Below are 27,828 nucleotides of genomic sequence, written 5' to 3'. Positions count from 1 at the left end.
TAATAATAATAATAATATTGATCATCCAAACCCAGCAGAAGTAAAATGAACTGAGTAAATGTAACATGTTGCTGTGAGGCTTAGAAAACATTAAGCAGGAAAACCAACATAAATATAAGAGGGTTATAAAGTGGTATCATAGCAGAGAGGTGACAGCAGAGTATAATCTATAGCTGATGGAAGAAGCAAGAAAATAGCTTTAGCTATATCTCATACTGAAGATGGCGGACATTTGATTATTAGCTCTTCAAATTATAATTTTGATATGTGATTTTAGAGAAAATTTACATTGCTGAGGTATAAATATTGATGCAGTATTTTATCTTTCAGTGCCAAAGGGCCAAATGCATTTCACAAAATCATTGAGAAATTTAAATTGGAAAAAATCTCTGGAGGTCATCTAGTGCAACTTCTTATGAAAGCACAAAACTTTAAAAAATGCCTCTAATGGGCTTATTTACGCAGATTTTCAGTTCATATATTTCTTTATAGAGATATATTTTGTTTCTAAAACTTTCTGCTTTTACATACGCTTGCAGAGTTTCAATGTCTAAGCATGCTCTGTTTTAGTCAGTTTGAAAAGACCTGGACTCCTGCTGAATTATACAGGTCTATACAATCACACTCCCTTATCTCCTTAGAAGTATGTTTCAAGACATATGGATTGCCGTTGTGTCAGTAGCTCATTTCAGGGCCATAGAGGTCATCCTGTAAGTTGCTGCAAAGGTACTTAACCCACTAAAGGCCTTAAATATAAGTACCCCTTTTGCTTTTGGGGCTTTTGTCTGCTTGTGTGTTTTTTTGAGGGAGTCTGTGTGGGAAAGTGGAGGTTGGAAGCAGATTGTACAGCTATCGTCTGTTCATCTCTCTATGGGCTGCCACTCAGAGGGACCTAGACATGCTAGAGGAACAGGCCAACAGGAATCTCATGACATTCAACAAGGACAAATGCAAATCCTGTAGCTCGGACAGAATAAACCCTTGCACCATACAGGCTGGAGCCTCACTGGCAGGGAGCAACTCTCCTGGAAGGGACCTGGTGAATAGCAGGCCACAGAGGAGTCAGCACCATGCCCTAGGAGCAATGAAGGTGAACAGTGTCCTGGGCTGTGTTAACAGGACCATAGCCAGTAGATCAAGCAAAGTGATCATTCCCCTCTATTCAGCACTCATCAGACTGCACCTGGAACCCAGTTTCTAAGTTTGTCTACTGGTCCCCCCCACACCTGCCCATGTAAGAGAGATGTTGATAAACTTGTGTGTCTGATGGAGGGCCACCAAGATGGAGAAGGGTAAGAGCATTTGCCCTATAAGGAAATGGGGCTTGTTTAACAAGAAGAAGAAAAGGCATTAGAGGAACCTAAGCAGCCCCCCAATACTTACGAGGAGGTTACTGACAAGGCAGAGCCATGCTCTTTACTGAGGTGCATAGCAGGAGAGTGAGAGATGATGGTCATAGAGTGACACACAGAAGGTTCCAACTGGATATACAGGAAAAAAAACCACTTTGAGGACAAATAAGTATTAGAATAGGCTGACAAGGCAGGCTGTGGAATCTGCCCTTGAAGGATGTCAAGACCTGACTGGTAAGAGCCCTATGTAACCTGATTTACATTCTATGTTCCCTCTGCTTTGACTGGGAGGTTGGACTAGATAAGCTCCTAAGGTCCCTTCCAACCTGTGTGATTCTATGACTTACAACAATTTCTTTCAAATCATCTTAAAGGGTGTTTTGAGTGCACAAATGTAAAATTGAGTGTAAAATTCTATGAACCTTCCAATTCCTAGGACTATTGTTAATATTTCTCAATAATTACTACTTTACCATAGTCATTTATGTCCTCCATTATAATTTAGGAAACCCAATGCTATTTTTGGATCTGTTTCAGTTGTCTATTTATTCCTTCATATTACATTAATTTTATTTACATTAAAAAATGAATAATTTGCTGTATCTTAATTGCCTGCTCATAAATTGTTGCCGTTCTGGAACTACTGAAAACTTAAAGCCTAGCTTTTGTAGTTATTAAAAAAAAAAATGTATTTGACTCAAGCTTTTAATGCAAATTTAATTCTAGACTATGAGAGAAATATACATGGTATCATAATACTTAAGTGGAACATAAACAGTAAATGGACTTCATGGAATCTTGTGTCATATCCCTTGTACTGCCTACACTTTCACTGGCTTCAATTAAACATTGAATTATTAAGAGAAATACTATATTTGAAAACCAATTTTAGATACCTAGAATCTGATCCAAAGTCCATTTTATATAGATGGTGTCGCGAATCCTGATTTAGGATCCTACCGACTACGCTAATTTGTCGTGAATGTGTGATTTAGATCACTTAAAGAATCACTGTCAAAGGTATTAGTAAAAGTGGTTTTAACATGTAAAAGTGCAACTTAACAAAGTTTGACTGCAAGGTTCACTGTATTACTGTGCAGCACAATCATTTGAACAATGATTAAAAACTACCAAGGCACAAATCAAAGTTACCAAGGCACAAATCAAAGTTAACATACTACAAGGTTATGCATGATATTGGTCGCTTACCAAAGATCTGCTGCTGGTAAAAGGTCTCTCTGCCTCGAGGAGCAACCTTGAGAGGTGTCCCAGCTCAAGGGGAGATCACCGCCATGCAGCCAGGCTACCTAGCCAGGAGAGCTCAAAGAAGGCTCACTTAGGCTGTCATATTTATGGAATAAAGTGGTTGGCTTGTAGTCAAATTACATGCGATGGAAAAGGTATGCATGAGACTCCTTATACCCACAACTTTCTTTGTTCCTTGATAAATGAGTCTTGGAAAAGCCACCTGCTATTCATGTATTAATCGCATGATCGGTGTTCCAAGCTCAAATGCATCGATGCTCACTGTGTCACTCTGCTCCTTTGTGGGTTTTCAGAGAACAGATTGAAACTAGAGGAGTTGTTAGCCCATTTATGGCTTAGGTCTCTACCTCCTTTGGAGCCTGTACCAAACTACCGCTAGTTTGGTTAAGGGGCCGAGTGCATCCATCACGTATGGAAAGAAACATCCCCACAAACTCATTCTCTGAATCAACTATTTTTTTTACTCAACAAGTCATAGGATGACAGTCTCATGGAAAATTGGTGAGGTGGGGGAGAGCTTATGGTGGAAAATTTATCTAACTGTGAATGTTAATAGAAATGTTTTATTTATATTTTTTTATGGTAGAAACACAGCAGACAACATTAAGACGACTGCTTAGAGATTTCAAGAAAAATTTCTCAGAACTCTGTTACTTGAAGAGCAAAGATTTCACATGCAACAGCACTAAACCCTTTGTTGTAGCTGCAACTAACTAGCTGCAGCCACAGAAGAGTAAACGAATCAGTGACCTAAGTCTGTAGCATCCCTGAAGATGTCAAAGAATAATAATTCGCCAAATGTATTCTTGGATCCAAATGCAAATCGGTTTCAGGTTAACATAATTAATGAGAGCCATGACAACAACGAAACATCCCAAGAGGATGTGGGCTCTGACCCACCACATTATGAAGAAACATCTTTTACTGACGAAGCACATAACAGACTGAGAATCAGTTACAGACCAGGAAAAAGAGAATTATATGACAATTTCCTTCAAAATGGGGAGAAAACAGAAGCTAGTTTACATCCCTATGATACTCATACTAAAATGTATTATCTACAGACTTTTGGCCATAACACAGTGGACCCAGTTCCCAAAATCGATTATTATAGAAACACTGGCAGTGTCAGTGGGAATAAGCTCAGCAGACCAAGCTTATTAGAAATTCATGAACAACTGGCAAAGGTAAGTGGAAAGGAAAGATACAAATTTTCTCTATTCCATTTCCAGGCTGTTAATTCTGTTTATTAATGTGAGAAAGTCCTTAAATTCATGCACCTTGCCCAAGAGAAAAAGTACAAGTAATCACTTACCGTATTTCCTTTGGTAGCTGCAGTATGTTTTCTGCCCCGTACCCTGCTCAAAGCAAAGATTTTTATTGAAAGGTGATAGTAATGTACTTGATCAGCAGAAAAACATAGCTTAATCTTGTCTGAAAGTATAGGATTACTGAATCTCTTCTGTTTCACTTACGAGTTAGGACGGCAGATGATGAATATCAATTCATAATTTAACCAAGCTACACAATTCACGCTTATTCTAAACTTGAATTTAACACCAATGCATAACTAAGTTTCACAGATTCCTCCGTTGTATTCATCAATACATGTATCTATAAGTATTATAAAAACATTATGTGCAATAAATGCAATTTCAGCTAATCAGAAATCCAAAGCACTACCTGTTTATTGCTGTAACAAACCATTTAAATGGGAAGAAAGAAACCAGAACAAGGGTCGAGGTTGAAACTGCTCAGAAGAGGGATAGCAGACAACAGTTTTCAGGTACTGATTCAGTGAATGAATTTAGGCCTTCATGCTCATTATACCAATGAATTTGGAGAGAATCTGAAGAGCCTCTTGAATGACTACACAGAAAGCAATTAAAGAAGAATAATTTGGCTAAATTCCTCCTAATCTATCACATAGAAGAGCTGTTTAGACTTTTCTCATGTAATACATGGGACTATATCCATGTAAAATACACTTACAGAGACAACTACCAAACAGGATACAACTGGCTAACCTGCCTTTGAAGGATCTTCTAGGGCTGTTTCTTATCTCCCCTTCTCAGTGGACCTACTTTTGGTTAACACAATGTAGGATTTTATTATTGATACATATGACCAATGGGTTTTATGGAAAAAAATTCCCCTTAGAAGACTCTTCCCATTTGCTCCATTTTTTTTTCCATATACGCACTACAGTAAATGAATAATGAAATACCAAAACATGCCCTTTATTGCAATAATCCTCACTTTTGTCACCCTCTATGGCTACTTGCTAGACAAATATACATTGGTCAGGTATAACCCTTTGGGGTTTGCACATTCAAAACTTCCACAGGAAAGAATTTGAGAAGTTGGTAATATTAAGTCTCAAATACCAGATTTTCTCTAACTTCTGTGTTACTGCCTCAGGTAGGTAGATACCTAGATCTTTTAAGGCTTGACTTCCCTATGTGGAAGAATCACGTCCATGCAAAATAAATAGCATGGAAAGCTGTAATGAGAACTTCCAGGGACAAGAACAACTAGATTAAGCACTTTGAAACAGTTAAACTATTAAAAAACCTACTGCAAAACAGCAGAATAATATGATACTCTACTGACTTTGGTAAAATTAGACTCTTCCCGCTTAAGCCACAATACCAAGTTCTCTGTAAAAAAGCAGAGAAGAGACACAGGATACACCTACTTACAGAATGAAAATCAAACCTTTTTTGAGGTTCTTAATTGTGCACTTGGCAGGGCAGGGCAGGAAAGAGAGAGATCACCTCTATAGTCAGACTCAGACTAAAAGTGTCAATATGCAGCAAAAACCCTTATTCTTTTTCTGTGTTGGGCAATAGTGAAATGAGAAATCTCCAGAGAAAAGATGCTGTCATCACCATTCCACTCAGTTTTCCATACTTCTGAGGTCTGAATAATTTGGACAAGCATCTGATTTTTGGATGCTGGTCCAGATCTTGTTCAAACTCCAGTTCTCTGGAGATTCGCCTGTCCTAAGGAGGATTAATATAAAGTAACGAAATCAAGCAAAAAAATAGCCATTAGGAAATTAGGACCTGATTCTTTAGGAAGTTATTAGGACAGCTTCCTAGTTTCGGCCTGACTTACTTAAATTAAGGTCTCCACAGACCTGCATAAAATAGCTTACATAGAAAGGAGAAACAGGTTACCTGGGTCATCATTTATTTCCAAAAATGAATGCGAAGTGGATGTGAAAAGGGAAGAATATGAATTTGGTATCCCTACTTATTTGCAGATGTATAAGCTGCTACTCAAGGGACTAAACACATTTCCATGCCCAGAAGAAACTTCCTCTTACAGAAATAATTTACTTCAGTAGTGGCCAGAGAGGAGAAAAATTATGTATTGGCTTTGAACGTAATGCTGAATGAACATTAGCACATTAAGGGAGGATTTTCAGTTTTGACCATTACCAGAAAATTCACATTTTTTGCTGTTGCATCTGTCAATGGTTTGTTTATTTTAAACAAAATTAGATAAATTTGTTTAGGGTTTTTTAAGGCTTTCACTTAAAGAAGATTTAAAAGAAGGCAGATTCCATTCCAGAATAAAATTAAGAGAAAATTGCTTCACAGGTTGTGACCGTTAGGGAAGAGAAAAGAGCACCATCTAGCTTGGTTGTTCCCAGATTTTTTCCAGTATCCAGTTCACAGAAGGATAATCTTACACCTCTCAAAATGGGAAGGTGAATGACAGAGGTAATGGGATTTTTGTTACACTGGCAACCCACTGTGCCCTTATGTGAGTTGTGGCCCTGGTCTGGGAGCCACTGACCACAGCCCTGGAACGAACGACCCGCCATTAGCATGGCTGGAGTCTATTCCTGGCTGTCCCATGGACTCACTTTGTGACCTTGGACAAATCATTTTGGTCTACAGAGCTTATTCGGAAGGATAAACAAACACAAGGTCACCAAATAGTAGATTAGTAGGGAAGGGAACTAAGATGGTATGAAAAGGCTGAGCTCCTATGAGGAGGCAAAAGCAGTATGTGCAGCTGGATGGGATGCCTATCCACCAGCCCCAGCATGCAGCAGTCTCTCTAGCCACCACTAAGGAGGGGATGAAATGCCACGTTGAGTGTGTACGGGTGTTAGACTAATAGCCCAAGATGCAGTTCTGGAGAAGATGCTTTATTCCTTTTTACTTTAACACTAAAATCTGGGCTTATTACACCATACCCTAAGGCAATCCCGCCCCCCTCACCCCCAGCTTTTTTGAAACTCAAATTGTTGAAGACAACTGTCCTGTCAAAGCCCATTGCCAGATTCTGATAAGAAGTGACATATGTTTGACTTCAGATTGCTAAACATCACATAAGCATTCCCATTGTGCTTTGACGCTGGGCTTAACATCAGAAGATAAATATTAATATTTAATACGTTTTTTTAATATGTAATTTTTCAAATATCAGAATGTAAGGCAGGCTGAAAGGAACTTCAAATATCTAGTTCCCACACTGCTGGAGTCAAATGTGTGTCATCTTTTAGCAAGATGTGTCAGTTTTTGCACACATTAAGCCACAAATCACCAATTAAATCCCTAAAAAACAGTCTAAGTGCTATTTCACAGATGATGGCTGGTGATAATTACTTGGGCTTAATATTTACCCTACATAAAAAATCATCTAACCTTTTTTCATCTTGGCTATTCTCCACACTTGTTACGGAGACTTGATGAGCTCATCATCTTTAGCCCCAGGAGAGATGAAGTCTAAACTGTTCTGAAAAAAGGAAAGGAAAATGTTTTTTTTTTTAAAAAAGCAGTTAACTTTTTATTTTGGTAGCTTTTCAAAATATTCTGTCACTTTTATTCCACATCCTTAATGCATGAGTAGCACAGGTACAGCTGCTTGGTAAATAACCAATCATTCACTAAAGCACACCAATTTAAAATGCATTTGTGGAAGGTTTAAGGCCATAATTTATGATAATGGCATAGTAAGCACAAGTTAATTCAAAGTACATAGGAAACAACTTGTTTCAAGTACAAAGACCAAACCCTTTTATTTTTTTGTCTTTGAAATTCTAACCACTGTAGCAAAAAATCCCTCATATTATTTCGCTGATCTTCCTTAACTCACTTTAATCATTTACTGTATTTTGAGCAAACACAGCCATTATTATTTTAGGGTAAGAATTGTCAAAATTATCTAAGTAACTCAGGAGGTCAAAGTCACAGGCTTTCAATAGATCTTGTATACCCATTTCACTTAGGGCCAAAAGGGCCATAGGCACCAAGTTTAATCCATGTCAAAATGTATTATCCAGTCACTTATTTCTCATTTGTGAGCACGGTCCTGGATTTACTGTGTCAAAGGCAGTCTACAACCTTGCATCATAGTGGCTAGAACCCCTATGCATGAGAGGGGAGTCCAAACATTAGCATAAGCATCATATACAGTTGGTATTTATGTCTGTTTTGTTTTTGTTTGTTGGGGTTTTTTAAGTCCATGGACAAAATACAGAAACAGCCTTGAAGCTTAAGCAAGATGAAAAAAACCTCATATGTTTCACAGAATCACAGATTGACCTGTTTAGTCAATCTGGAAATATCTTCATCCCCCTCCAAACCCTAAAAGCACCTCTCCAGAAGTGACACACGCTTGTGACCCTCTACCAGACCATGGCAAGGTACACGGTCCTTCCTGAAGGTCTTTGCAGAGGACCCAGACAATACCTGGCAATAGTTAACCTAATCCCAACTCCTTGCAAAACCAGTCAGAATTTTGTATACAAAAAAAAAATTTAAAAGAAACAAAGCAGCAATGACAATGAGTATAAACCTCAGTACCATGATTAATTCCCATTCAAGCCACAAGAAACAGCATGATGCTAAATTGCCCCAAAGATTCTGAGGCAGAAGAGCTGAAGAGATAAAATACAGATTTATGTCTGCAACTGGATGTGAACAGTCTAAAGATCAGAGCTATTTATTCTGTCTACACCACAAATACGGCAATTCCTAATCCTATCTACTATGGTTATAGCAGAGGCGGCTACACCACAGAAAGGATTATTCATTTACTGTATTATTTACTAATTTCACTGGCATTTCTCTGACTGTTTTAAAGAATATGTTACCCATTTGCTGCTGCAATTATGTTTGTACTTTATCCAACAGAAAACACCAGAGTTCATCACATAACTTTGCCATGTAGCACTCAGCTAGGTCTCTTTTCACTAGTGAGCAATTGTTCCTGTTTCTACACTTAGCATTATTCATAAATTGTTGCAGCAGCATGTAGAGGCCAACCATGAGACCCTCATTATGTTAGATGCTCTACTAACATATCAACACAATATATATGTTGAATACAGTTTACAATAAAAACAGTTTAGTATCATCTAATAATGTATTTACTTTGCTTAAGTGTTTCTTTCCTCTTTTCTCACTGTTAGCAAGCCCACCTGCTGATGCCTGTTGTGAGCAGAATATTGCACTCTACTCCAGAGACAGTAAAACCTGATCTTCTTTGGAATTCCTTTATTTCATGTCTCTCTTATGCAGCCAGGTGTCCACTGCTTGGCACAAAAATGTATTTGTTTTCTGTGTGATCCTTCAGAACATAGCTGTGAGCACCGGCTCAGTTGAGAGAGTGGCTAATGGAGAAAGCACCGCTGGAGATGAGACAGCAGTCAGCAAGGAAGAAGAAAATAAAACAGGATTTGTCAAGTTTGGATGGGTGAAGGGTGTGCTGGTGAGAAACTTATCTGCATTTCTAAAAAAAATAAAAGAAAATAAACTTTAAGATTAGTTCTGCAACACTAAGGTCTTTTAAGAAGTAAGAGAGGGAGGTGGACTTGAGGGATGTTTGGGGTGCTTTTAAAAAGTCTGCGATGCACACTATCACTCTTCCAGTTGTTAACACTACTTTCAACGTTGCACTAATTCAGTATTTTTTGTTTAAAACCTAGGTAAGATGTATGCTTAATATTTGGGGTGTGATGCTTTTTATTCGACTTTCCTGGATTGTAGGTCAAGCAGGAATTGGTACGTATCTTATTAAATATCATTTTCAACAGTGAAAGGGATAAAGAGGATAAACTATGCATGATCATGATTAATATATAATCTGAGATGTGCATTTGCATGTTGAACTAAATAATGTTTTCAAATGCTTGCCAGGGTAAAAGATGTTAATCCTCCAAACTACTGGAATTTTCCAGACTCACAGCCAAATTACTGCTTAGAGGCATAGATCTGTTAACTATGCATATGATCATCACATTTGAATATTTCTAAGCTTTAGTGAAATTTGTATTTAGATCCTGTAACAGATGTAAACTTCACGACTTGCACCAATTTCTAATATGTGCATACAGAGTTAACCTTTAAGAGTTCACACTTTGCTTATCTGTGAATCCCAAACCTTGTCATCTACATATTAAAAACAACGCTTCTTCACACTTCTCTGCAAAGATGAAAACAGAACTGGAAGGAGGTCTCATCTCATCAGGATTTTGTTATTTTTAACTACAGCACAGCACTAGATACTAGTGTACTATAAAACACTAAATTTTAAAAACTCTGCTACAGCTTTCATATAAATTAACTAAGTACACTTCATTGTGTGCTGTATCTTTGCTTCTTTATTGTGCAATTTAATTAATCCAAATCACAGATCCCAGTCCCTGGGAGACTGGGCCCCGAGGCCTCCATCCAGCATGTTGTTGAGTGTTCAATGAAACCAGTGAGTGAGGAAAGTGCTCAGAACACTGCAAGAATCTCCACAACTTAAAGAGCAGCTCAGTAAGGTGCAACTTATCAGTAGTTGTGTGGTACAACTTCCTCTTTAGAGCTGCTGCTCTGGTGAAGCACAGAAATGTGAACTCCGATGGCAGTGTCACTCTGTTACGTGATCCTACAGTCTAGAATAATGGGGCCCTAACTGTTGACTGGCACCCAAATGTCATGAAAAACAGCAATCCAAAGGGTAGATGGCAAGTATTCCAGTTTGGATTCTCACAGAATGGAAATAATAAGTAGACACAAGCTGGAGTCCAAACTCTGGCCCTGGGGCGCAACTCTCTTGGTCTTGGATAAAACTCAGTGCTCAAATTCAGACTGAATATAAATATCATTCACTTCCTTGTTAATGGAAGTGAAATGAAACACTGAATCGAAACATCTCCAAAATTTTGCATGGTTGAAGTCTCATTTCCAACAAAATACAGTAACTTCACAGAAGTTTCACTTGAGCAAGACTGAGCTTTTAAAAAAAGAGAAAAAATTGAAATGTTTATTAAGAAAAAAATCCAGCCACAAACTTACAGAGACACAAATAGAAAAAAAACCAAACCAAAACAAAACAATAAAAGATCCAGAACTAAGCGGAAGAACTTTACTACTTTTGCAGCGCTTCATGCGTGGCTCTAGCACTGTGCCTGACAAAGGGGTGCTTGCTGATTTTATGATGCATACCAAATGAGAGCGTACAGCCCAGGGCACTCATAAGTATATGCCTTGCCATGAAAATTCTGCATCTTAGTATTGCCAAGACTTTGCTCTGGGGTTTCATGCAAAATTAGTTTTTAAGGGCAGTTTAGTAACTTATTGAGATCATCAAGAAGTATTACTTTGTTTGGAGGTGTGAGAATAGCCATAGGCAAGAGTAATTCATTTTAGAACAACTTAACTTAGCAGCCATATGTCTGGTTTTCAATCTAAACTTTAATCAGATTTTAACATTAATTTGCACCAACATCAGTTACAGCCTTTCTGCTTTCACATTTAATTTTACCATTTTAATTCATTGATAAGCAGACTCTCCTTTCTTATGGTTTATTGCTCTGCTGTTGCTTTTTAAAATTGCATGCCTTATGTAAGGAGGTTAGTTCTACTTCTGAAAATGAGACATCAAATTCCATTTGAATAATTTCTCAATGCATTTTCTGAATGTCTTATAAGCAAAGCAATGAGCTTTAAGTCCCTGGCCAAGTTGCTTAAGGAGAACAGTGATGGAAACTCATCATCACCAAGGCTCAGGGATTTCACTGGATACAGCTACTAACATGGAAATTAAATGAGTCAGTTAAACCACCATCTGGGCACCATTTATATGCCCATCATTAGAGGGCCAAAGAGAGAAAACTCAATTATTTCCATATCCTGGTAGGCTGTCTTGGACAAAACCTCTTACAGGGGAAAAAAATAACATTCCAACAAGGTTCTCTGTTTATCATCAGCTGGGAAAAAAGGGACAGTACAGTCCTGACAAGGTTCCAGGTGCAAAACTAGTCTGGTATTTCCACTTAACATCTGGGGACTCTCTGAAGTCCATATTTGTACCTATACATGGAAAGGTTAGCCAAAGGTGGGGAAAACCACCAAGTTTATGTTAACCGAAAATTTGGCCCCGAGCATCACAATTATGTTACATTATGTTATATTAAATGATGTTTTGGTTGAGTCACTTTATTTTATGCACTTTTCTTCTTAAATGTTAAAATATTTTTTTAAATGAACATTAAAGCCTTCCGAAGCAGATATTACTCATCGAATTAGCAAAATATCTGACCCTATTTATCATATACATGTTAATATGAATTGTGAAATACAATAGAAAATACTGGAAAAATACTCCTTAGAATGCACATGCACTTACCAAATAATTTTAAAACTACATTAAGAATAATGTGTCTAACTTATGCAATTTAAGAGTTAACAGCTGATTAAAAGTCATATTCAGCCACTTGTCAGGCACAAAATTTGCATGGTTTAACAATATCCTTCTGTGTAATGGTAGCTGACCAAAAGGAATCACCATTTGGTGATTTTTTTATACTGACCTGCATACAAAATAGGTGCATGACTAGCTATAGTAAGAGTTCAGAAATCAATAGGATAAACATGATTTACTAGAGGCTCAAATCACTTTAAATATCCTACACTGTTATATATCATTTATATCTCACAGATTACACTGCTCTATCTTAAAGGATTGTGATAACATGGCTATAATTTAAGCAGCAAAGAACATTCATTCAAGGATTGGATGTCTATAACCATCCAGTATGAACTGAAGTCAGGAATCTGATCTGGAAGCCAGAAGGTAGAAATACAGCAGAAAAATCAATATGTTTGTAGTACTTCTAGCTGGGTGTCAGTTGTAGGATCCAAGTTTCAATTTGGACGAGACCTGGTCAATAAATATTGCTACAAGCAATGTATAATCTTCAGTTCCACAGTGAAGACCTATGTACGTTACAGAAACAAGAGAGCTATTGCATAAGCGTTAGCAAGTTCAGATAAAACTAAGAAGTGATTCCATGTTCGGCACCAAACTGTAATTGTTTCATTTCTTTTTCAATTTTTTTTTCTCCTCTCCTCTCATAGATAGAAGTGAGAATAGAAGCAATAAAATGGAGAGAAAAATGTCATATTATTTCTTCACCTGACTTGAAACAAGAAAGTATTCTGGAACTACAAAGCCAAACTCTTCTTGGTAGTGCCAGAAAATATAACAGAAGCAATGGCTGCAATTGTAGCTTGGGAGGTCCAGCTTATACCCAAAGAAAAACTTTTTCATTGAGCAGGTAGTCTAGCCCTGGAACATGTAATCCAAAGAGGCTGTGGGATCTTTATCCATGGAGGTTTTCAAGACCTAGCTAGCCAAAGCTATCACTGATGTAATTGTGTGTTGGCAATAGTTCTGCTATGACTGGGAGGCTGAGCTACAGACCTTCAGAAGTCAGTTCCAACCAATGTTTCTACGATTCTAAATCATACTAGGCACCTCCTACTCATACAGTTTCTAGTTTCTAGCAGTTTCACAAAGTTAACAGAAACCTGACCATATAGCCAAAGACTGGAAACATACTCAGATTTCAGTCTTACTCAAACCAGTTACTGAAACCCAGTTTACCTATAACTAATCACCTATCACTGATCTTCATATGTTTGATTATTTCTGTTTAATTATATAATGTTTTGTTATCAGCTAAAAAAAAATATTCTAAGTTTTCTAAGACTATACATTACAGGTCACCTGTTAAAGTAAATGGCATCTAAAAAGGAGTATTTCCATTTTCAAATGTTTGTCTTGTGTTAGAGTAAAACTACTTTTTTCAGGGAAAGAGGGAGATGAGGAGAGAGTGGGGAAGCACAGCACTTGATAGCTTGGCAAGTAAGGATATAGAAGGCTCACACTCAAGTCTTGTCTCTCTACCCAATAGACTCTTTGTCCTGGTGCACTATGAAACTATACAGTCAGTCTTTCTCTGATTCAGTATTTAATTAACTGATGAAAGACAGCAGCATTCGTACAAGAGGACTGGTTAATGTGTCAATCTCTTCAGTTACAGACAGGATGTATATTAAAGGCAGATATAAGCATCCATGCCAAGGGACACTTGTTTGCTCATTTCCTCCAGCCTTTGAAAATCATGAGAACTTGTGGTTAGGGTACTCCTATCAGAAATAATCACTGCTTGAAGACTGATGGGAGTAATTTACTACCAGGACATGGACTCCTTGGAAATGTTCTGCAAACTGCAAGTGGTCAACAAACCATCTTTTCAGTTTACTGCTCTGATTCTGGCCTGAAAATTCAATTTAAAGAGAGAATGATTTGTAGGAATCATGGAACACGAGTAAAATATTTTATCTTCTTATTACTGACAGGTCTTGGAGTAATCATAATTCTTCTCGCCACGATGGTAACCTCAATTACTGGGTTGTCAACTTCTGCAATAGCAACTAATGGGTTTGTCCGTGGAGGTAAAAATCTTAGGGTTACTAATGCTTTCAAGCCCAAAAAGGTCTTTATGTATTATTTTCATGTGAGGCAAACCAGAGGGACGATAAACCAAATGGTACATCTAAACGAACTGGAAGGTAACAATTCTAGCCACCTCTAATCACAATTTATGGCATGTTTGAGTTGTCACTTTTAATAAATCCTAGATTTCAGTTCAGTCTGTGAAGTACGTTTCAGATGTTCCTGCCTACTGCTGAGTGAAGGATGGCTTCTGGCTTTTCATGGAGTTCTGTTACCTTTCAGCAGGTCTTTCTTATTCAGAGCATTCCAGGTTGGGCATCCTTGGACAAACTGAGCATGAGGCATCTCTTCCTCAAATCTTCAATTTAATACCTTCTTTATACAACTCCTTACATTTCAGCCACTCCCTGGAAGATGAGTAAATAATTTTGCTTGAAAAGTGCATGTCAGGTATTTTATGAAAGTTTTAGTACATTTCAGAGCCTTAAAGTTATAACTGGTCTGCGCTAACCTCTGTGGAAAATGGCAAGTTCTTAATACATCATTTAAGCAGAACAGGTATTTGAATACACTTGAATATACTTTCTTTTCGGATCTTTCAGGTCTTGGAATCACAGTTATTGGTCTGAGTGTAGTAGTAACAACATTAACAGGTATCTCCATGTCTGCCATTTGCACTAATGGAGTAGTAAGAGGAGGTAAGTGAATATGATCTCATGAAAAATACTAAAATCTGCAGATTTGGATTAGAAAAAAAAATGGAATTGAGATAACTGTGTTATAAGCAAAGCAATAATAAATGTATTTAGAGTAACCTCTCTCAATGGATCAACAGTAAATTAAAATGTATATAATCTTAAACACTTCCTGACATAAATATTGAGTGTCAGAGGGATGAGATGAAATAATTAACTGACAAAGTAATATGCTCCATTTATGGTGATGTGCAAAAAAGATTAAAGATTCACTGCATCACTATGAAGGAGCTTTAACAATGTACCACAGAATATGGTCTTTCATGCTAACATTGGGATAGTTCCAAATAAATTAGAACCTGTCTGGAAGTGAGGTTCTCTCTGCTCTGTGTTACTATATTATGTATCATGAAAAATTATTTGAAGGTCCAGTTTTGCATGCTAATATGCACTAAAAAGATTTCTGCAATAGAAAGGCATACAGAAAAGTCTGAAGGCAGAACCAGTTCAAAGCACATTCCTTTTTTTATCAGTGTCCTCTATTAATATAGGGCAAATATTGATTATGTTTGTTAGGCTAAAAGCAGAGATTCCTGTAATATTATTTATGTGAGAAAAATGACCAAAACCTGAGCATTTAGCTGTGCTGAAATAACAATAATTTTTTTCTGCAGGTGGAGCATACTATCTTATCTCAAGAAGTCTAGGCCCAGAGTTTGGTGGATCTATTGGACTTATCTTTGCTTTTGCGAACGCAGTGGCAGTTGCTATGTATGTAGTTGGATTTGCCGAAACAGTTGTAGAACTTCTTAAGGTAAATGCAGATGTTTCATGTATGTGATTAAATTGTTTTGGGTTTTTTGTTCTGTGGGGCTTTTTTTTGTTTGTTTTGGTTTTGTTTGTTTGGGGTTTTTTTAATATAATATATTTAAGTGGTGACACCTTTTTAGCTAAGGCTTGAGGGACATCTTTAGCAGGGAAGAAGCTGGTTTGCCTGAACATGCCATAGAGTGCTTCTCCATTATTTCTACCTTATGGAAATATCTCATACATTTCTCAACAAGAATCTCAAAATCAGAAAAGGAACAGACATCTAATTAGACAGCCAAATAACCCCAACTACGAAGAGCCAGGTGGAACATGAAATACAAACACTCGGTCTTGCAAATCTCTGAAACTTTGACAGCTCACTGCTTTCTCTCACCTTGTTACCTGATCTCTCCAGTTGGGCAGAGAAAGACTGGTTCTAATAACAAACATTTCCTACTGCTTTCAGGAGAGTGATACACTGATGGTAGATGAGTCCAATGACATCAGAATAATAGGTACCATAACTGTTGTATGTCTTCTCGGCATCTCTGTTGCTGGCATGGAATGGGAAGCAAAGGTAAACCTTTAAAAGAACATAAAAGCAAGCAGTATATTAGACTACTGTACAGCATTTGTGTGTGAGGAATGCTATACAAGAGGTGGAATTTTTAAAAGCACTCAGTTTCAGTTTATGCTTAATCTTTCTAAAAGCAATAGCAGTTTAATCATTACATTCAATGAAAGCACAATTACTCCATGCTCTTCCTTGAACATACATTTAAAAGGGAAGAGGAAGTTTGTGTTCTGCAGACAGCTTGATTATATTGATTTTTATAATTCATGGCATCATTTAGAGCCTTGGGTAAGTGCCCCTTTTGCCCTTATTTTTGATGCAGCTTGACAGAATAAACAGTAGTAAAAACAATATATGGTTTTATCACTGTACTCTCTCAAGCCCCACTCAGCAGAAGAGCTCTATTTGCTATCCATTCCTTAATCTCTAATGATTTCTGCTATTCCTTCCCCTGTAAAAAAAAGTTCAAAATGGAAATTCAAATTGAAATACTTTAGAGGGTGGAATACAGCTATTGAAATCAGGTCCAGAATAGCACTCTTATTTTTACATTCTGCTGTGATGGAGACTAGAAATACTTGTAAAAGAGATCAGAAAAATAATTAGATATTCTAACCCTTGAAGTGACAACCCACTGCAACTAAGCAAATTTTATAACAATATAAAAATGTCTTATACTTGATATTAATGCATTAGCTGTTTGTTTTGCTTTTTCTTGTAAAGAAACTAACATAAAATTAAATTAGAACTATAAATTTCATAACGCCCTTAGTAAAAACTATCTGCTGTTATCATTAGCTGATTCAGCTATCTTGATTCCTGGTATTTTCAAAAACTACAGAAATTAGTAATCTGTCATAGGGAACACATACAGATAACTTACTATATAGCCATCTCCACAGTCACTGCAAATTAAAATCATCAGGAAACTCTTTTTGTTTCTATTAATAGGCACAAGTTATTCTTCTAGTTGTTCTCCTTGTTGCCATTGCAAACTTTTTTATTGGGACAGTCATTCCTACCAACAACGAAAAGAAGGCAAGAGGCTTTTTTAATTACCAAGGCAAGTAACCTTGCTATCTATAATAAAATAGTAAGTTTGCATTCTTTTTGGCTTCATACTGAGTTAAGGATTCCACTGAAAAAGGTCACAAGATCAGGATCTTCTGCCTGAGTTTAAGTAAGCTTGCAAACCAAGGGAATTTATTTCATCTTTAATTTTGAGTCTGTCTCTCTGCTGCTGAAGCTGACAGCACAGTTAGCTGCAGCTTGAGTCATTTATATATCAGCAGAGCACAGACAAACTTTTACACAGAGCTAAGTGCAAGTGCTGTAGTGACACTCCTGTCACTTCAATATGGACCTGTAGCTCTGAGATGCAGACAAGCACATCCTACTGGGGACCAGACTAAGGAAATCAAATTCACTTTGCTTATGATATGAGACAGCTTCAAACCCAGTTGTCCAGACGTGAAAGACTAGCTTATTTACCTCCTTCATTAAGTAACTTTGGAATCAAGTCCTGGTAGTGTATTTCATTTTCACCTATATTTGCAGCATCAATATTTGCAGAAAACTTTGGACCAGATTTCAGAAGTGGAGAAGGATTTTTCTCGGTGTTTGCCATTTTTTTCCCAGCTGCCACTGGCATTCTTGCAGGAGCCAATATCTCAGGAGATCTGAAAGTATGTATTTCATTAACTTCATAATACTAGCTGTAGGCTGAAAAAGAACAAGAAAACAAATTATGAATCAACACTGTATTCAGTTTTAAATCATGTCTTATTTTGGGAAGCAAAACTCTCACTTTTAAGTACCTGCTTTATTATTTAAAAACATCTGTTCACATTTTCTCTCATAATGCTATTTACAGAAATTACTGCATTTAGATTTGGGTTGCTATATCATTTAAAAGCATGTTTCAATAACCTGTAATAATATATCATTAATTGTCCATTAGCAGCGCATGACATAAAAGAAATTACATGTGTATCTCTTGGCACTCTTCTTTTGCAAAATCTCCTAAAACATCATCCCAAAAAGCATACCTGTAAAGCTCATGTTTGCACTCACAAGAATCAGCAGAGACCAGCTTTTTCTATTCAGGGTCATAGCAAGGGCAGAGCAAACAGAGCATTTAATGAAAGCAAGTATGTCCCAATCCCATGTCACTACTGCTGCTCAAAGGAAAAGCTGCAGGTTTGCAGCTGTGACAAAAGAAAGGAGTCTGAAGAGAAAGGGAAAGGAGGTCCAAGGCTGCCCAACTGTCTTGCTGCGGCCATTCTGTCAGGTCCCCACTCTCCTCTTGCAGTATAGCAGTTGTACAAGATGGTATTTCCAGTATCTAAACATACGGGTAAATTAGCGACAGGAATTTAGTTTTAACTGTGAGTGCCCTCTAGTTTTCATGGCTTTGCACAGTGTATTTAATGCAAAGAGTGTTTAAAGCCAAACACAAAGCTGAAGTAATTCAAAGCTCAGCAAAGCATTTGGTAAAACATCCCTAGTAAATGCGGAGCAATGCAATGCTTCATAGTATTACAAGAAATTCAGAAATGCACCAGGGGTATCCATAACGCAAGTTTTACAATCTAATACTAAAAAACAACAAAACAAAACAAAAAAACCCCCAAACAAACAAAAACCCACCCCCAAAAGAAAAAAAGTCACCAAAAAGATGTGGCTCACACCTTGATAACCCCAGCATGTCAAATGAAGTTATTTGGCATTATCATATAGACCCATTGTCGTGTACACCTTAAGGATTCAACCAAAGGTCTGTTATTTCTGTATTGGCACAGTAGTTACAAGTTCACCAGATCCTACCAACCCTGACAGCTTCCTCACACTGAGTTGCATGCCTCATCTCCGTTGTTTTCAGAGGACTGCTTTTGAAGCCAAGCACAGAGAGAAATATGTAGAAACTGAGCCAGTAATAGCGTCTATAAGATTCCATTTCTAATTAAAAAACCAAAAATAATTGTACTTCTGTCCAGCAAGACTGAATCAGCCTCACACAATCTCCATCCTTTTATCAAACAAAAATAATTCTTTTGCCATATATGGTGCTCGCTATACATGGCAAGCTCCCAAAGCAGCAGCACTTCTTTCATAAGGTATTTGAAAGAGTCTGAGCAGACCAAGGGAAGCGGTTGTCCCGTTGGCTCTCTGCAGTTGCTTCAGTCTGGCAATAAGTGGATTTCTATAACCAAGTCCTCCAGGCTGCAGACTCCCTGCTGAGCTTGTTTAGATGCATTAAACAGGTCTAATTAAATTAACCAGCCTCTCCAGAAATCTAACAGACAAGCTAAGAAGTATTTTAAAAGTGTAAAATTGACCAAACTTTCTTTAGAATTTGTTGCAAACACCTGCGTACATGCTTCTGTAGCTGCTACACACTCAAGTAGAGGCCTAGTCTAAAGCTTACTTACAGAACCAGCTTGTCTTCCTAGTGACTTCAGTGGGTTTTGGAGCAGGCCCTAAAGTGCTAACAGCATATTAAGTATGTGTTTAATTATTGATAAAATTAAAAAATTGAAAAGCTGTAAGAAGATTTAACCCTAAGATTTAATGTTACAGTGTTAAAGATTGCAGCACGAGACTCCACAAAAACAATGACCTAAGACATGCATACCAGAACTGGATAAATTAAAGTTACTATGATCTGAGGGCAAAAGGTCTTATGCAGCTGAAGTGACTTTGCAATTATTTTTCAGCTCAATAAATCCTTACCTCATTTAAAAATTACAGTAATTATTAACACAGTTAAGTCATTCATCCATGTTTCACATGACACTCCGAATTTGTATTTTGTTTGTTTTTCCCGTGCAACAAGCATAGTTATAAAAGTACAAAATTCTGTGGCTTAAAATGCATTCCATGCACCTTTGACTGAAAAAAACTCACTAAACCAACTTAAGACGACAATTCATTAAGAAGTGCTTCCTAGCATAAACAAGCACACACTAAATTGTAAGGTTGGCTAGTATTAAAATCCCCTTTAAAATTACAATGTATAAAGCAGATCTTTGGACTCTTACTTACTGTTGCATGATCGAAGCCAATACTGTTGTGATCCAGTCTGTAAGCATTATAACCCAGCCTTATTAAATTACCTAAATTAAAAGTCAAAGCAGTGAAAGGAAGTAGCATGTTGTCAAGACACAACTAACAATTACTAGTTGCTAATCACAAAAGTACTGTATTCTGTACAGGGTGACTGTCTGCATCTATCTTACTGATTAACCAAAAATGGGCCTGTCTTGTCATCCACAGGAGTTTGATGGTTAGTTTAGTAACTATTTACCCATTATATCATTAAACATTAAAATAAAGCCCATTGCAACATAAAGAGAGTTTGGAGCTCCCAGAAATGCAGAGCTCAGGACTCTCCTGATGCTATAAATGTGACCTCTGCTCCTGTAGAATATACTTCACTATGTCCAAGATACGAGTGCTGTACCACAGGACTGCTTCACTATCTACATGCTGGGACAGCAAAAGTTGGTGCAGGTCTAAGTGATAAAAATCTACCCTCTAAAGGTATCTTCATATCACAATGTGGCAGGACTCCCTAGCATGCAAATGCAATCAGACTGCAGCACACAAACTCACGGTGTTTTTCGGGTCACTGCTTTGTTTTAAGGATCCACAAGATGCAATACCCAAAGGAACAATGCTGGCCATTCTGATTACAACAGTTGCTTACATTGGCGTTGCAATATGTGCAGGTAAGTACAGAACCTCTGCTTCATGTCTTAATTTATACAGTTAAAAAAGTTTGAAAGCCTGGTACACAAATGAACCTCACTGCTTTTTCATCCTGTGGATTTATTATGTAGAGAGATAGCTGTTTTCATTTTACTGTATGTAAAAACAGTGGGGAAAAAAGCAGCAACCAGCAGAAGCAAAAGTCCCTGTTTGGCAGCTGGACTTTCATATAACTTGTATGGTTACTTTTGCATTTGATTCAGTGACAAAGACCACTAGCATATAGTATCCATGAGCATAGTAAAGATTAAAGGAACCTCTGATCAATCTGCTGATCTTTTGTTCCTCATTCACACTGAAATTTCACATGGCTTCTACTTGCTCTCACTAGCCTTACTGAGCACTCATGAGTAACACACACATTTTATATGTTATATGTCAAAGACAGAAATCAATTGCCTGTCTTAAAGAGGAGGCACTATATGACAAGGTGCTCTACAATACTGGAATGTGAGGTAACAAAATGGGCACAAGAGTAAAAGGGAGACCTGTACTGAAGCCATGAACTGTGTTGAAGGAATATGCAATTAAATTCTCATTACAAGGGTACAATAAATCTCCGTTCAAGAAAAAGATTTTACTTTTTCTATTTTAATAGTACTGTAAGAAAGAGTGTTGTAAATGACACTCTTCCTTATGAGCAAATACCTCAATATTGCATAAAGCCCTGTGGGGTACTCCCTTTTCTGGGAGATGAATCTCAAGTCTTCCAGACTTCTGTGGTTCTTCTGCTTTATGCAAAAGGCAGAATACTGGAGTCAAGCTGCAGCTCAGGTTATTGCATTATTTGGATCGAAATTTCCCCTGCAATTAAACTTGAAGTAGTCATTCTTCACTTTCTATTATAAATCTGTGTTAATGCATTGTTCTGTTCTCACAAGCAATAGCTGTATTTCAGCTTCAGAGCTGTCTATTTTTCAGTGCAATATTTTTTTTTTTTCTTTCTGTTTGCATATTGGTTTGCTAAATAGATAATGGTTACTTTAGGACTCTCAATAACAATGTTTTTGACATATTTGAAGATACCATATAAACTTACATTTTGGCCGGTAAAGATGTTAAGATCAGCACTCTAAGTTAACTCCATATGTTTCTTCCCATTTCTGGTGGCAAGCAAGCAAAGACAGCATAAATATTAATAAAAGCAAAAAAAAATATAGGCCATTTCTCCTGTTTAAAGTTTTTCTCACCATATTGGTATCAGTAGGGCTATGACAATTTGAGCAGCTGAGGATCTGGGTCTCTAAAGCAATTGTGTGTCCTTGTTAAACAAAAAGAAAAGTGTATGCCTAGACCTTAGACCCTCACTGACCAGGTTCCTTTGAATACTGGCACTTGTAGAAGTGGTCATAGGCAGACAATATACTTCTGAGTTAGTTAATTCATTGTTGATCTCTGTCTGGTTCTCTGCTCTCAGAAATATGCCAGTCCTCATTAGTAAACTGGCTGATTATTTTAAAAGTAACAGAAGTAAATATTTGCTTACAGACAACATGAGAAACTAAGCCACGCTACAGGGAAGAAATCTCTGCCCAGCGTGAAACGTTCCTCTTTGGGATGAGACTAAGGCAGCAGTTGTACAAAATGTGTGCAGACTAAGAGTCAAAGTGTGGCAAGAACATTCTTCTGATGTCATGTGGAAGGAAAATAATAATCTATCATTGTTTCCACAGCCTCCTGTGTTGTACGAGATGCTACTGGGAACATCAATGATACAGTTGTACCGGGAATGAGCTGCAATGGATCATCTGCCTGCAGCCTAGGCTATGATTTTTCCAGATGTGCAAGTCAGCCATGTGATTATGGGCTGATGAATAATTTTCAGGTTTTAATGAGATAATACATATAATCATAAGCTATACATGAATACATAAGTACAAACATGCAAACTCATTATTTGCTAACAAGTAACTGCAACAGGACATCCATTTTTATCTAAAAAAGTAAAAAACTATAAAAACAATCAAAGGGAAAAGTCCCCCGCATTCCACAGTACCTTCATACTGCCCATCACTAGCCTTCCCAGCACTCCGGTAAGGTCTTTACCTCCTCTTTCAACAAGTACCATGAAGCAGTATATGTTGTAACATCTTCAAACTCAAAATCTAGACTTAACAGAGACCTCAGGAACTCCTGTTAAAAGAGCAACTCATCTCACTGCTCTTTACACATGGATGTGATTTTACCTCAGGGGTGCTGTGGTCACTGTTAAAGGTTTGTGCCATGGTGCAAAAACTGGAGTTCTGACTTCTTAAAAAAAAGTATCCAAAAATAGTCAAGTGAAAAATCAAGTGAGAAGTAACAGGGTCTTTCTCCTAGGCCAGAGAAAGACTGTGTGCCATTTCTATTCTTCAAAATAAAGCTTAGGCAAAGCATCAAAGTAAAGCAGTTCTGCAGCCTGACAACCACGGTTCCCAGATGTCTGTTCAGCCCCTGTGCTTCACAGCCCACGAGAGGAGCTCACCACTCGCCTGCACTTGCTTTTCAACTAGTCATTTGTAGCTTTTAAAGTCACTTGCTTTCTTCTCAGCTGGTTTTGCTAAATGACAGGGCTGGGTAACCACCTTAAAAGGGATATACTGTCCCTGTCACAGACTACTTTTCCTTCCTTTCTTGGTCATCTGCCATCCTCTCTCCCACCTCAGTTCAGCTGCCCAGACGCAGGGCAACCCTTAAAATCAGTGACCTCCCTACAGCCATAAACAGAATTTCACTTCTTGCATTTATCTTTGCCAGACTAAAGTCAGAGAAAAGTATGTCTTCATCTGACAAATCTCCAGGATTAACTGCTTGCTTTCCTAGAGTACCTCCTACACACCAAGAAGTATCTGGCACTCACATCTGTCCACTTCATCTTTTAGCTTCCTTGTCTGGTGCTCCTCAACAACCCTTTTGCTTCAGTGGTTGCAGAGGCCAGTGCAGCCCCTCTGGGAGGGCTGAGGGAGGCCTGACAGTGACCATCATTACTGTTTGCAGCACTGCTGTTATGCCAGCACAATCGGGCATTTTCTCTCTTTTTAGCCATATTAAATAATCAAGAAAAAAAAACCCAAACCAAACCAAAGAAAATGCCTCCAACCACATTTTGTACTTTGGTGCTTTTTCGTGCCATTTCCATTTTCCCTTCTTGCTACAAGCTGACTATTTACTCATCAAGTAGCAGCTGTTACTTATAGCAACCAGTTAGTAAAGGAGGTGAGAAAATCTCATGGAGTACTCGTCTGCCTCAGCAGACAGCTGCATTCTTGTATAAAAATTTGGCTACACCTCCGTTGCTTTTTACTAAAATGGGAATAACAGTATTTCCCTACTTCACAGTTGGTTTGTAGTATATTGAGTTTAGAACCGTGAAAAGCAGAGACATGTAGAAACAGAGTATTTAAATGGGTCTGTGATCAAAAAGTATATCCAAATGCAAGCCTGACTGTTCTTTTTCCCTTCTTTTTTTCCTGAAGGTGATGAGCATGGTTTCTGGCTTTGGTCCTCTCATCACAGCTGGCATCTTTTCTGCTACTCTGTCATCAGCTCTAGCATCTCTTGTCAGCGCACCCAAAGTTTTCCAGGTAAAATTGAACTATTCATTTCCTTATACTCTGTCTTACTTCAAAGACATAAAATTTAGTTGAACTCTATGTGCCCAATGATATATATATAAACACTGACACATGTGGGAGGAAGAGGCAGGGAAAACAGTATGTAGAATGTTTTTCAACAGAAACAGCCAGGTCTTACCACCCTCATACAAGGGTGATAATGTTCCTTTGGTCAGAACTCAGCTTTGCTGCAGGAGCAAGGGATACATGTGTGCTTGTTACAGATAGCTTCAAGGCTACTTTCAGGACCACGTCTACCTTCCTACAGAAAGCCATCCTGTAAGCACAGGAGTGCCAGGAATATGCAGGAGCCCTCAGGACTGTAAGATTCATGTGCTCGCAGGTGTGCTCAAACAGGCTGTCCAGAAGCCATCTGGGCAGCAGCAGTGTGGAGAGAATGGGAACAGAGGGCATGGGACAGAAAGATAACTTGTACAACTTAGACCAAGCCACTGATTTGTGCTTCAGTTTCCTCCAATTTACACTTTGTTTAGCTATTCAGTTAATCTTTTTTTAAAGCACTGAATAAGCATTAGATGTCTGTGATTCTGTTTTCCCACTATACAATAATATAGTAGGATATTTGCTTATCACCTTATTTGAATGTTTATGTGCCATAACAGTAGATGTACTTGAAGTACTAGATAGATTTAATTTTTGTTTAGCAAAAGCCTAGCAAGCTGTCACTCACAGGCAGTGAACTACTTCTGATGCAAGAAAGCACTGCTTAACAGAATTAAGTTCTGATTTGTCTATCAGGCTCTTTGCAAGGACAACGTCTACAAAGGCCTCCACTTCTTTGCCAAAGGATACGGAAAAAACAACGAGCCCATCAGGGGATACGTTCTCACTTTCGTGATTGCTATGGCATTCATTTTGATTGGTTTGTATATCATTACACAACTGTTATAATCTCATGTTCTGAAATTATATAAACTGATATTTTAATACAATGATTAGCTATGGTTAGAAAAAATTCCAGTCAGGTAAGCTCTGACATAAGCCCAAGCACACTCAAAGCCCTGGTAGCAATTCCATTATTCTTAAAGAAGGCAAAAAGAAACCAACAGGGACTCTAGTAACATCTCAACGCCACCACAGCCTCATTTTCAAAGATGCAGAGTAAGTGCAATTCTTGTTCACTGGAAGAGGGCAGTGCTTAGAACTATGTAAAATAAGGCAAAGTCACCAACTTTGAAAATGGTTTTCCAGTTTATATTGCACACAGCTCTGAGGTAATTCTGAGATAACTAGGAAGCCTACTCTGCCAAGCCTTCCCCACAGTCAGCTCCAAAGCACATCCCACTTTGCCAGCCTAGGTGGTAGAAAATCCCAGCTACCATATTTAGGGGTGTGGGGATTTTTACATTATTTTTTCCAAGATTGGAAATTCAAACTATGTGACACTAAATAAATGGGAAGTTTAGTAGAGATAATTCAGATTGCCATTTCAATAGCAAAACAGTAAGTTTTAACTATAAGTCCTCTCAATTATGTATTTAAAATTCTGAAATTTACACCAGAGCTACATCATTAAGAGCCAGTCTGTAGAATCAGAGTATCAAGCATAACCTTGCATAGCACAAAATGTTATTAAAATCAGCATCAGCAGACACTACTTAATATGAATGAAGGTGTATCAAGGTGGCCTTAAATTAGTACCACAAGGAAAATACCCAAGCTCTTCCTGGATGACAGTTTCAGACAGTGTCCAGATTTAATGCATCATCAGGAAAAAGCTATCCAACAATCTAGGAAACTGGTGCCTATGTCTGACTTGTGTGTGTGTGTGTGTGTGTGTGTTTCTTGCAGCTGAACTGAATACCATTGCTCCCATCATCTCAAATTTCTTCCTGGCTTCATACGCTTTGATTAATTTCTCCTGCTTTCATGCCTCATACGCAAAATCTCCAGGTGAGTCTGCATTCGCCAGTGATTTAAATGTGGGCTTCATAGTCTGATCTCTGCAAGTTTTTGACTGTATATCAGAGAAAGCTGCAGTACCTGTAAAATATCTAAGCTACGTCATCTGAGGTTTTACTGCTCTCATTGAATATGATGACATTTTATTTCCCTCCAAAGGATAAAAATAATGGCTCTGGTCCCTACGTTCCCTACAGTTGTACACTATGAGAAAGACTTTGGTTGATCCCACTGGAGCCGAAAAGCTCCTCCTCAGGGTGGTTTTTTGCCCCTCCCTATCACACAACGTGGGTGGATAAAAACCTATACCAACTCTAGCCACATAAAGTAAGCAGGGTATAGTGGGGAGCAATTATGCCCTTCTCTAAATCTACAGTGAAATTTACAGGAAAGTTCATAAGAACAGTAACTGCACCAGAAGCGGTACTGCTTGGAAGGGAACATGTAGAACAAGAACAGGTCCACCAAACAGCATCAGCACAGCTCTGCAGTGGCTAGTAGCAGAATTTTAAGGTGAAGCACAACGAGGTCCTGTTCAGGGGTAACTTGAGAGCCCCTCTCTACATTTGTACAGCAAAGGAACATAGTGGCTTTCAGGTTTGTGCATCACTACGGCAGAATAATTCTCATCATTTTCATGAATGAAGGGGTGACACCTTAAGGACTAAAGTCAATCAGCTGAGCAACACTGGTTTTGGCACACAGAAAAGACAATTTCCTGCCGCTGTGAATCAATTATTCAATTCAAGGAGCAAGGAATACATTTTTGATTTCTAGTGTGAAGAAACTGTAGTAGTGACATAAATGCCTACATCAACTTCCTTCCTATAGATCTGCATGGTGCCATTTGTTCAGAGGGTAGAAGAGATGAGCACTTCTGCTAATTACCTGCACAGCTGAACAAACGCAGATCTGCTCTACACAGCCTTGGAGCCGAGTAAAAATTACCTCTATAGATTTCATGTGCATGCATCTGACTCTACTCTGCCACTAGTTACATTTCAGACAAAACTGCAGCCATTTTTCTTTTCTCATTTCCTCCAGTTAATTTCTGCCAATTCATAGCAATAATTATAATAATTGCAAGGCTG

At 38.0% G+C, this 27,828-nt stretch overlaps 1 protein-coding gene and 1 long non-coding RNA gene across 3 annotated transcripts in view; one reads left to right on the top strand and one right to left on the bottom strand.

The window, feature by feature from the left end:
- Positions 1–3,266: 3,266 nt before the first annotated feature.
- The window catches only part of SLC12A1 (solute carrier family 12 member 1), a 49,050-nt gene continuing 24,488 nt past the window's right edge, over positions 3,267–27,828 (top strand). The window contains exons 1-14 of one of the 2 annotated variants that reach the window (XM_052809143.1): positions 3,267–3,805; positions 9,216–9,350; positions 9,568–9,643; positions 14,276–14,371; positions 14,975–15,070; positions 15,742–15,881; positions 16,344–16,454; positions 17,403–17,514; positions 18,009–18,136; positions 21,097–21,181; positions 22,895–23,046; positions 24,677–24,784; positions 25,574–25,697; positions 26,627–26,728. In XM_052809143.1, coding sequence (XP_052665103.1) covers positions 3,392–3,805; positions 9,216–9,350; positions 9,568–9,643; positions 14,276–14,371; positions 14,975–15,070; positions 15,742–15,881; positions 16,344–16,454; positions 17,403–17,514; positions 18,009–18,136; positions 21,097–21,181; positions 22,895–23,046; positions 24,677–24,784; positions 25,574–25,697; positions 26,627–26,728 — 1,879 coding nt within the window. In that variant the 5' untranslated portion in view covers positions 3,267–3,391. The remainder of the gene's footprint in view (positions 3,806–9,215; positions 9,351–9,567; positions 9,644–14,275; positions 14,372–14,974; positions 15,071–15,741; positions 15,882–16,343; positions 16,455–17,402; positions 17,515–18,008; positions 18,137–21,096; positions 21,182–22,894; positions 23,047–24,676; positions 24,785–25,573; positions 25,698–26,626; positions 26,729–27,828) is intronic. The other variant, XM_052809141.1, reaches the window with a different exon arrangement.
- The window catches only part of LOC128151554 (uncharacterized), a 31,667-nt gene continuing 19,867 nt past the window's right edge, over positions 16,029–27,828 (bottom strand). The window contains exons 3-5 of the long non-coding RNA XR_008238409.1: positions 17,943–18,173; positions 17,335–17,469; positions 16,029–16,460 (exon numbers count right to left, since the gene is read on the bottom strand). This is a non-coding gene — a long non-coding RNA (uncharacterized LOC128151554). The remainder of the gene's footprint in view (positions 16,461–17,334; positions 17,470–17,942; positions 18,174–27,828) is intronic.

The sequence above is a fragment of the Harpia harpyja genome, chromosome 14 (assembly GCF_026419915.1).
Source record: "Harpia harpyja isolate bHarHar1 chromosome 14, bHarHar1 primary haplotype, whole genome shotgun sequence".
In the NCBI taxonomy this organism is placed as follows: Eukaryota; Metazoa; Chordata; class Aves; order Accipitriformes; family Accipitridae; genus Harpia; species Harpia harpyja.
Note: the sequence above shows the minus strand (reverse complement) of the source record. Positions and strands in the feature narration are given on the sequence as shown.